Source organism: Camelus ferus, chromosome 19, assembly GCF_009834535.1.
Source record: "Camelus ferus isolate YT-003-E chromosome 19, BCGSAC_Cfer_1.0, whole genome shotgun sequence".
NCBI lineage: Eukaryota > Metazoa > Chordata > Mammalia > Artiodactyla > Camelidae > Camelus > Camelus ferus.
This window is the reverse complement of record NC_045714.1, coordinates 32,242,890-32,254,065: the sequence shown is the minus strand read 5'-3', so window position 1 is coordinate 32,254,065 and position 11,176 is coordinate 32,242,890. Positions and strand designations below refer to the sequence as shown.

The following is an 11,176-nucleotide window of genomic DNA, read 5'->3' as shown; positions in this document are numbered from 1 at the left end:
TTCTCTCAGATTAGTAGAGTCAGTCAGCTGAGATTAAGGTACATTTAAGAAATCCAGAAGGGCTGGCTGTGTAGTCCTGCAGGCACCTCCTGTATCCTCACTATTCAAATTATGGTCCATGGACCAGTGGCATCAGCATCACCTGAAAGCTTGTTAGAGTCTATTTTGTGATCAGGGTTTAGAGTAAATATACTCTCAGGCTCCACCTCAACCCTACTGCACCAGAATTTGTATTTGTAGGGGAGGAAAAAATTATTTTCTCCACCCTCTTAGACTCTATGACTGAGGCTCTGGAAATTAAACTGACAAAAGCAAATTAGGACAGAAAAACAGACTTTATTAACATATGCATTATGCTAAGCTGCAGGAGAAACTCAGTAATTAATGACTCAAGGGGGTAGTTATAACTTGGGGCTTATAATAGCATCTTAACAAGGAGCAATAAATTTGTACAGAAGTGACAAGATAAAGGAAAAGGGAGTTAGGCTTCTAGGGGTGACAAATTGTGGGAAGGTAACCATCGGGGGGCAGGGAATAATGGAAGATATGGGCAGTTTTAGTAAATTTTGTTATGCAGATCCCTCTTGGTACTGTTTCTGGGCTGGTAAGAGTCTAGAGCTGGCCCTTCCTGCTGAGAGAGGGAGACATCGAACACATGGAAATGTACACCCTGCTCTCAGGCAAATAGAGGAGGAAGGGCAGCCAGCTTGTTTGACATCTTATCTTCAGCTCAGAATAAGCCTTATGCCAAAGTGGCATCTTTTGGGGTGGCATATTCTGATCCCCTACACGCTTTTACCCAATTCCCGGAAGACTGAGATGCATATCGAAGCTTGAGAGGTGCCGGCCTGCAGCCCTTACTTAGGGTTTCTAGAGTGGTGTGTTCACGTGTGCAGGCGCTGATGCAAGCCACGTGGCACAATGGGCCCGGTCTCTAGCTCACGTCTCGCCACCAACCTCACTCAGTGCCACAGCAGGAACAAGCTTCAGTTTCTGATGACAATGTATATACTAATGCCCTGAGATGACATTAAAATGGAATTAGGGCCAAGAATTGGATTAGTTACTCTCTATCAAAGTAAATAAAAGTACACTGAACTTTAGTGAGGCTGCTCCTTGACACAGGCAGTGCTTTAGAGCCTGTCACTTTATTTACATGCTCAGATTTCTCTGGGAAATATTTAAGGCATAGTACATACCATCAGCAAGATGGCTCTTCCCTTCCCAGTCCCAGGAACTGTGAGATCCGTGGGCTTCAGTGCAGACGTGGCCAACTCCAAAAACCACACCATGCGCAGTCATTCCCAAAACTGGAAGAGAAATGGCATCAAGAAGCCCTGATCACAAAGGTATGAATCTCTTAAGGGGGTGACCCCAAGTTCCTGAAGAACATGTATTTTGCCAAGAAGCATAAGAGGGACCTAAAGAAGATGCAGGCCAGCAATGCCAAAGCCATGAGTGCACATCCAAGTCTATCAAGGCTTGTAAAACCCAAGGAGGCCAAGGCCAAGACCCCAAAGGGTAGCCGACCCAAGCTTAGTTGACCTGCCTACATCACACACCCCAAGCTCGGGAAACATCATCATGCCTGCAAAGGTCTTAGGCTCCAAACCCAGGAGAAATTTCTAATTAGGCTCCAAACCCAGACTTAAGTGAATGAGGCAGTTGCTAAGCCCGCATCTCACTTTTCTCTGCAGACACACAGGACAGGTGCTCCCTGGGGGAGGATGGCATATCTTACAGAGTCCCTCATGTCAGCATATGCCCAAGTGGGTGGGAAGAAAACGCCATCAGCCTGTAGCTTTCATCAAGTAAGTCTCCAGAAACTATTCACAGAAAACACGGAATCAATACGGCGGAAAGTAACAGGATCCACTTTTCCTGAATTTGTCTGAATGACCTTAGGCAGCAGTTAAAATATTTTGATATTCGATTTAGCTTCCTTTCACGTGAGGGTAGTGGTTACTGACTTCAAAGGGTTTGATATGAATTTAATTTTAAGAGAGTTCATGAAGTGACCGGCAAACTGTCTGACAGTGAGCATTCAGCAGATTCTGACTCTAATGAATTAGTCTTATCTGCAGTTCATTCAGGACTAAGATGAGTACTGAGTCCTTTACTTGATCAATTTTTCAGAATCACTTAGCTCTATAATCCAGAGACCTGCAGTCACTCAGTTCTGCCCCACTTTGCTAATTCATAGGAAAAACTCTCTAAATCTGAGTGGCTGTAGAATTCAGTCAGTGGATGAAGTGACTATAACATACTTGAGTGAAAACAGTCCTCAGTTTCCCCAAAAGGCACAATCTACAGATGAAATTGACTCAAAGTAGCGAGAGAAATGAGAAATAAAAGGAAATATTTACAAGCCTTGGAAAGGTGTTCATAAGTTTTTGAGCTCATCCCGCAACCGTCTCTGTGTGCTTTGTCTCCTTTCTGAAGTATTTAAATATAATTTTGATGTCTGCCAGATTCAATTACCCACTTGACCAATTTTTGCCCTCAAGGTTAAGTGCTGTAATTATCCTTAATAAGCATAAGTATCAGCCTGTTTTTGCTTAATGTTTAATTGCCTTTTAATACTCCTCCTACAGGTGGAACATTAGTTTTTTTCAGAAAACTAACATTCTGCTCTGCATAAACTGTCAAACAAAATCAGAGTCTTTTGTTTGTTCCCCAGAGCAACATGAGCTTGAAAATGTGGGGTTGGAACTAAAACCACAGGCAAAAAAATGTTCTTTCAAGAAAACTGGCAAACCAAGGAAATCAGACACAGATTTTGCAACAACAAAGCTTGTCTCCTAGGACACCTTTTCTCTACATGTATCGTTCAAATGCAATAAAGAAAAAATTATTTTTTTTTCCAGATTTAAGCATATAGAATGTATCTTTTTATTTTGCATGCTTACAAGTCTTTCCCAGCAATACTTGGAGTCAGGCCTTTGGATCTGGCACCCTTTTCTCTTTGGCTTGCAATGTGGCACTTTTCATACCACAGTCCCACATCTCTCCACCTTGGGTGGTTGCTGCTATTGGTTCCATCCATTTGGTGCCTTATTTTCAACTAAAGTTTGAGTTCTAAAGCTTCTTTCTGTGGGTGGATATTCCTACGGACTCCCATCCCTACACCCTAGTGGAATTTGGATGTTTAACTTTCATTTTATTTTCTTTTGTATTTATATGGAGTGGTCATGTCAAAAACAAATCTGTACTTCGTAAGGAGAGATCTCATTCAACAGGGTTATTGTAAAGGAGGGGAAAGGAACTACTGCAGTAGGGGTTACCTTTGACCATAAGATCTGCATGTGTCTCAGGATTTAGGCAAAAAGGAGTTATCTTTTACAGGGAGGAGTAAGCAAGCTAGAAAGAACCACAGGGGGCAAGAGACAGAGGGGGACAGCTAGACTGTAGATTACTTTACCATCTTGCCAGCCAGTTCTCAGGAGGGGCTGTTGAGGATGGGCTGTGTGCTGGCTCAGGCTGAGGGTGGGCCAAAGCTCAGGGACCTGGGGAAAGGAGAGAATCTTAACCCAAATTTGGTTAACAAACATTTTGTTCCAATTGATCAGTGGAAGCAAGCAGTTCAGCCAATTGTTTATAAGGCAAAGAATGGGAAACTGAAGGTTCTGTTTCGGCCCTTAGGTAAACAGGGAAGAAGGGGGGCAACCGTGAGTCCTGTCTAAATCTTACTGCAAGCACCTTTTGTTTCCCAAACACAAAAAGGCAGGAGGATTTCTTTACTAATACTGTTTTCCAGGAACACAGGACTTGAGTAAAATTCAACATTGCCAATGGCCACAGTTAAGGCCAGGCTCCAAGAGGGAGGCCTGAACACACCATGTGATGTTTTGCTGGTCCAGAAGCATAAAGTAGCATCTATGTTGTCAGAACGAGTGGGCAGAGTTGTCCCATTTGGGACATTGGCTTCACTTGTGACCTCATCTGCCTCCTCCCCTGTTCCATCCCATTTGGGAACAGGCATGAGCTCGCTGTGAGCTGGAAAACCCTGAAAATCTGGAGGGTTCTTTCAGTTCTTCAGCCTACTTTCCATACCTGTATGAGTTCCAAACCAATGATCTCATTTACGAATTTCAACTGTCTCCTGTTAGTCACTCCTTTTGGAAAGTAACACTTTACCTAGCCATTAAAATACTGTATGTTCATCATGGAAAGTATGAAGACTATGCAAAATATTTTTTTTAAAAATCACGCCATATTCTACAAACTGGGAGTAACCACAGTTAATATTTAGTTGTATTTCCTTTCAGGACTTAAAAAAAAATGCAGTAAACCTCTGTGTGGGTGCTTTTTCCATTGTATTTTTCTTACTAGTTGTTGCAAGATATAGGAGACTTTAAGGTCACTGATGCTGTTACCCTTGTTACCATAGTATCTGCGTTTTTTGTAGCACTAGAGTCCTGCAACCAGCCACCTCATGACCAGGCCCTGCTAAACAGTAGTCATGAGCATCTGCACAAAGCAGGTCCTTGCAACCAACCAGACTAGGGGCCAATCAAGCCCACCAGACCACCCACATAGTCAGCCCACAACTGAAGGACCTACACAGTCCTCTTAGGGGGAAACATGAGAGCAGACAGACTTGGTGACAAGAGGAGAGTGCAGTGCTGGGACGCACAGGACATCTCCTACAAGGGGCCATTTCTTCAAGGTTGAGACATGTAACTAACCTACCACATACATAAAAATACAAAGAGCAACTTGGATAAAATGAGGCCGGAGAGGAATATGTTTCAGATGAAGGAACAGGATAAAACTGAAGAAGAAGAACTAAGTGAAGTGGAGACAAGCAATCCATCCAAGAAAGAGTTCAGAGTCATGATCATAAAGGTGATCAAAGGACTTGGGAGGAGAATGGATGCACAGAGCAAGAAGTTAGAAGTTTTCAACAAAGAGTTAGAAAATATAAAGAATGGGAGATGAAGAATACAGTAACTAAAATGAAAAATACACTAGAAGGAATTGATAGTAGACTAAATGACACAGAAGAATGGATCAGTGACCTGGAAGACAGAGTAGTGGAAATCACTACTGCAGAACCGAAAAAGAAAACAGAATGAAAAGAAACGAAGACAGTTTAAGAGACCTCTGGGACAGCTTCAATATTCACTAATATTCATCAATATTCACACTAATATTCACATTATAGGGGTCCCAGTAGGAGGAGAGAGAGAGAAAAAGGGCCTGAGAAAATATTTGAATCAATAATATCTGAAAACTTCCATTACCTAGGAAAGGAGAGAGTCACCCAAGTCCAGGAAGCACAGAGAGTCCCATACAGGATTAAACTGAAGAGGAACGCATCAAGACATATTGCAAACAAAATGACAAAAATTAAAGATAAAGAAAAATACTGAAACCAACAAGGGAAAAGTAACAAATAACATACAAAGGAACTCCCGTAAGACTATCACCTGATTTTTCAGCAGAAACTTTGCAGGCCAGAAGAGAGTGGCACAATATATTTAAAGTAATGAAAGGAAAAAATGTACAAACAAGAATACTCTACCCAGCAAGGCTCTCATTAAAATTTGATGGAAAAATAAAGAGCTTTATAGAGACATAGAAGCTAAAAAAATTCTGCACCACCAAACCAGTTTTACAACAGATGCTAAAGGAACTTCTCTAGGCAGAAAAGACCACAACTAGAAACAAGAAAATTACAAAATGGGAAATCTCACTGGTAAAGGCAAATATACAGTAAAGGTAGGAAATTATTCTCACACAATCTAGTAGGAAGGGTAAAAGACATTAGTAGTAAAATATCAGTTTCCACAATAAGCAGTTAAGAGACATACAAACAAATGTAAAATGGGACATCAAAAACAGTAACCATGAGAGGAAGAGAGTACAAATGCAGGGTACTTAACTAAAAAGAAATGCCCATCCTTTGTACGTGTTCTCCCCTGGCAACTTACTTAGCTGAACCGATGTTCTTCTCAGCTATGTAGTAGAATGCTATGCAAGAACGGTGTTCCAGGAAACAACCTAAATGTCCATCAACAGATGACTGGATAAAGAAGTTGTGGTCTATTTATACAATGGAATACTACTCAGCCATAAAAAATAATAAAATAATGCCATTTTCAGCAATGTAGATGGACCTGGAGAATGTCATTCTAAGTGAAGTAAGCCAGAAAGAGAAAGAAAAATATCATATGATATCACTTATATGTGGAATCTAAAAAAGAAAGAAAGAAAGAAAGAAAGAAAGAAAGAAAGAAAGAAAGAAAGAAAGAAAGAAAGAAAGAAAGAAAGACAAATGAACTTATTTACAAAACAGAAACAGACTCACAGACATAGAAAACAAACTTATGGTTACCGGCGGAGGGGAAGAGGGTGGGAAGGGGTAATTGGAAGTTCGAGATTTGCAGATACTAACTAATATATAAAAAATAGATAAACAACAAGTTTATACTGTATAGCACAGGAAAGTATATTCAATATCTTGTAATAACTTATAGTGAAAGAGAATATGAAAATGAATATATGTATGTTTCCATATGCCTGAACTATTGTGCTGTACACCAGAAATTGAGACAACATTGTAAACTGACTATACTTCAATAAATAAATATATATATTTATATAAAAGAATGGTGTTGCATCATATATTGTTACGTGGCATGGGAAGGTGGGGAGGTTACTAGTGCAAAAATCATGACTGCATATGGGTAAGTAAAAATTTTAGGTACACATAAAAGTAATTTGAAAGGGGGTAGAATTATTGATATTTTTATTTTCTTTATCCTTTTACTATTTTTTACAGAAAATTATATTTTCTATATTAGCTTATCAAGAACATTATTGCTTTTGCAAGAAAAAGATTTTTTAATTATTAAAAATCATTTAAAATTTTATGATCACAAAAAAGGAGGAGGGAGGGAATAAACTGTTTTAAATGTTGCTGCATGAGGTCTGGCTGCGTCCTGTGTGGGTGTTGTCATCTATTGTCTCATTATGACAAACAGTTTTTTCCGTGATATTGTTCATATTATATTGTTTCATTATAAACCAACTAGAGCCAGGCTGAATGGATTTCTTTTCCTTGTTCTCTAAGGCTTTAACCCACACTTTGTATCATCTGGAGGTACTAGCCAAAGAATAAACTCACCTGTTGACTTGTAGTATTCCAGCATCTCCGCTTCCACTTCCACCTCCAAAGGCCTTAAGACTGTGGGAATAACTCAAATTCTCAACATCTGGAATGTTAAGACCATCTTCTATTACTGGCACAGTTGGGTCTCCTTGTCATCTCAGACAGACTACTGCCAAGAAGGTGAAGGTTTGGGTTTGGGTTTGAGCCACAAGGATGATAGATACTTCACTATCATGCACAAGTTTTAACTTCCCCAAGATATGATTTAAATAGATCTGGAGACCTGACTGCATTTAATGCAAACAAGAGTTTCTGAAGCTTTCCTAACCCTTGAGCCTCCAGGTCCCTCCTACCCCTCCTTTTCAGTCTCAAGGTGATTCTCCCTGGCAGCAAACTCAGAAGCAAAACATATACAGGTATAAACCAGCGTTTTCAGACTAAGTTTTTCAGATTGCTTTAAATGCTAACATTTGCAGTCCTGGTTTGCCTCGTTTATTTTATCCAACAGAAAAATAAGAGATCGAATACAACTGAGTATGAACTTCACCATGACCTTCCAACCATTTTTACATTCATATTTTCAATTTTTCCATTCAAATTCTGCCTCCACTATGTGCCATTAACTTTTTTTTTTTTTCAGATGTCACTTGTTTAAAAATTTCCTGGTATTTTTTCTTGTTGCCCTAGTCAAGCAATTACAGCTGGCATAAAGCTAACTCTGTTCTCAGTTCAGTCTTGGCATAAAGTCATATTCAAAGATGTAACATCAGAAGATTAAAACAATTAAAATCTTTATGTGCCTCCCAAGGAAATACCATTGGACTAGAACACAAGATTTTTGAAAACAAGCTAGAGAACATGAGTTGGGAGAGGGTCCACTGGTACAGAGTCAGAATTCTAATGGGTGAGACAGCAACACTAAATCACACCATGGGCTTTAAGAAAAAGAACATGTGTTCAGAGCAGCAGGCCTGGAAGTTGACCCCTGGATGGCAACACACAAAGCAAAAAGGGAAAGTTCAGCTGAGGGGAAGGCGCAGAGGGAGTGCTGGAGCCCTGGAGAGGCCTGGGTTCAGGCAGGAGTCTACCAGAGGGCACCACTGTTAGCAGTGATGTGAAGGGTACGCAAAGATGTACCTTGCAAACCCAACATCTGAGAATGCGGACCTACAAAATATTATTAAGGAGTGATCTTCTTTACCAAAATGACTGAACAGTTAATACCGTTTTGACGTATTTTCACACTTTGATTTCCAAAAATAATCTTGAATTACATGCAAACTTTTAGGAACTTAACCAAGATCACGCCCATTAATAATGAAATTGGAAATAACTTCAGGGTGAATACAGCATAAGCAAATTTTGTTTTTATTAGTGGAGATGGGGAAGAAAACAAAAGAGGAAATACTCTTCCTTTATAAATACTTCTTTATTTTTGTTGTTCCCACTTAGACAAGACCTGAAAGTCTTGAATGTGAATGAAAAATTAGAGCGCTGAAGATAGATTTGGAAAATACTTGGGTTCCTCACTTGCTGACATATGACCTACTTCCCTGAGAAACAACTTTTGCCGAACCTAAGTAGTTCAAGAACACAGGAGGTGTATTCAAGCATCCTTTCTCAGGCTAAGGGACCATGGGAGCCAGGCTTCCTTTGTGGGCCACAGCAGTCACCACTGCTGAGGTTCTGGAAACTTCAGGATGTCCGAAGGCCCTCCAACCCCACAGCCACACAATGTCCCAAGCAGAAGTGAGAGCATTTCTTCCTCTTCTGTTTCACTAGAATCCCAGCAACTTGGAAGGTTGGTGAAGTAAAAATTCTTTCCATTTTTACCACGCACAGCACTCTCACAGGACTTAGGAGTTTGTCCACAGGGGCTGGACCAGGACAGACAAACACAAGAGGTAAGTTATCTCTGTAACGAGGTCATCCTTTTGCTGGTCAACTTTCTCAGCCCTCAGACCCATCTTCTCCCTGGGTTCTCCGGGCAGGCCCGGCTCACCAGGGTGTCAGGCCCCTGCCTCGTCTGTGATTTGGCGCTGGACCCAGCTCCGGATGAAGCTGAGAGCCACCCCACCCCCACCCCTCCCCTCCCACATATGCCCCTCCCCGAGCACAACGGCCACACACAAATTAAACCCACAGCCAGGAGGACCCCTTACCCCAAAAGGAGCAAGTATGGGGTGGGAACGCCGGCTTCCTGGGCCGAACCTGAGAAGACAGTGTTGCCCTCAGATGAGAAAAGTGACGTCAGGTACAATGTGTTTTAAAAACAAGACAAGAGCATCTTTTGGCAAAGAGAGTGGCTGAAGAAGCAGATGACAAACAGAGAAAATGCCAGACTCCCTGCTCTGCCCCAGTTCCCAGAGTTCTGCTCTATTCAGTTCCCAGAATAGCCTCAGAAAAGCAGAAAGACATCCAAATCCTTTCACTCTTGTCGTGGGTTCACCAGCCACATTCTGATTCTCAGGTACTTTCCACCTGAGAAAGTGACTTAGAGCAACCAGCACCAGGAGCGCTCCTAAGACCCAAAGGGTCTCTTCAGGGGCCAGGCTCTGCCACCTGCCTCACCACCCTGGAGCCCCTCACCCTAGGGCTGGCCAGTCAGGGTGACATTGATCTGAGTATCACCCACTTCTCTTCCTTAAAAACATTTAGCAAGGGGATATTTTGCAACTGCAAAGCATGCTTTGAGGATGATGGAAACATATTATGGACAAACCTTCCACAAGCACTTATGTCATTCTTTTTTTTTTTTTTTTTTTTTTTGGTGGGGGGAGGTAATTCAGTTTATTTATTTATTTATTCTTAGAGGAGATACTGGGGATTGAACCCAGGACCTCATGCATGCTAAGTATGCGCTCTACCACTTGATCTATACCCTCCCACTGTCACAAGCACTTACAGTCCAGAAATAAGTCCTTCCCTCCTGCACCTAGGCCACAATTTGGGGGAGCCACACCCTCCTAATTACCACGGCTCCGTGCATCTCGCTACCACAGGCATACGGCATCATGGACCTCCAAGGCAGCATGTATTTCGATGACTATGTGCTACAGTTACTCTTCCCCTTTAATTACTACTTGAGTATTTCCTGGAAAATGCCCAAATGACTCCCTAACAGTGCTTGCTTTCCTATCAGTTATTCATAGTCATAGCCTTGCTTCCTTCCCTCTATAGATGGCAAACGTTTGTGAGGCAGAAATAAAGACAAAACAAAAATATGGGGGGAAAAGCAGTTCAATATTTTAATCATGCTTCCAGTTCTGTTTGTGCAGTGTTTGGGAAGGGTTACAATGCTTTTTTTTTTTTTTTTACAAGTAAATAAATTGTGCAAATTTTAACTGTATCTTCTTCAGAAATATAAATGAGTCTTGCTCGGTCCAAGGATGTCAGCAGCCAAGCTTCCTAGTGTGAGAGGTAACTACACTGTTGAAGCGATACTGGCATTCAAAACAGCAACTCAGATCTGTGCATGCCCTTTATAAAGAAAACTGTGTCTTAGTTTGGGGTGCACCAAAAGACGACACTGAGACTCAGGTGGTTTACTTGGGTGATGATACCAAGAAGCAAAGTGAGAAAGTAGGAAATGTGAGTCAGGAAAGGGAGAAAGGCCAGGAAAAGTGGGCCAATTATCACTGTGGGCAAGTGGGACTTCAGCCCACAGGGACCATCTATGAGATATAGGAACACACCTCAGGTCATCCCATTTCCAGAAGGGGAAACCGGAGCATGGATCTACCAACTCACATCTCCCATTGATGAGAACTGCCCCAAGAGCCCTGACTCCCCACACTGAGGGTGCTCCTGTCAGGGACAGGGCAAGCTGAGATGATGGCAGAGAAAGGCTTTCGGCAGAAAAGAGAGATGCAGGTCTTGAGGTGGGAAGGAGTCAGGGTTCTGGATGCCCGTTACTCAGGTGCGCCAAGGGGATGTAGGATGGGGCACGAACAGCAACAGCTTTGACTCTGTTGAAAGGTACACAAAACCCCCTGAGTAAGCAGGTTCATATTATTTTCCTGGAGATGGGAACAATGTATTTTTACATAATGTCTTAGT

The 11,176-nt window shown here is 41.7% G+C and overlaps 1 protein-coding gene across 1 annotated transcript in view; it reads right to left on the bottom strand.

Moving 5' to 3' along the window:
* Positions 1-328: 328 nt before the first annotated feature.
* The window catches only part of LOC116657801 (basic proline-rich protein-like), a 22,231-nt gene continuing 11,383 nt past the window's right edge, over positions 329-11,176 (bottom strand). Inside the window, exons 3-5 of the mRNA XM_032461183.1 lie at positions 3,422-3,506; positions 1,200-1,310; positions 329-1,019 (exon numbers count right to left, since the gene is read on the bottom strand). Of these exons, the coding sequence (XP_032317074.1) occupies positions 1,012-1,019; positions 1,200-1,310; positions 3,422-3,506 (204 nt within the window). The 3' untranslated portion in view covers positions 329-1,011. The remainder of the gene's footprint in view (positions 1,020-1,199; positions 1,311-3,421; positions 3,507-11,176) is intronic.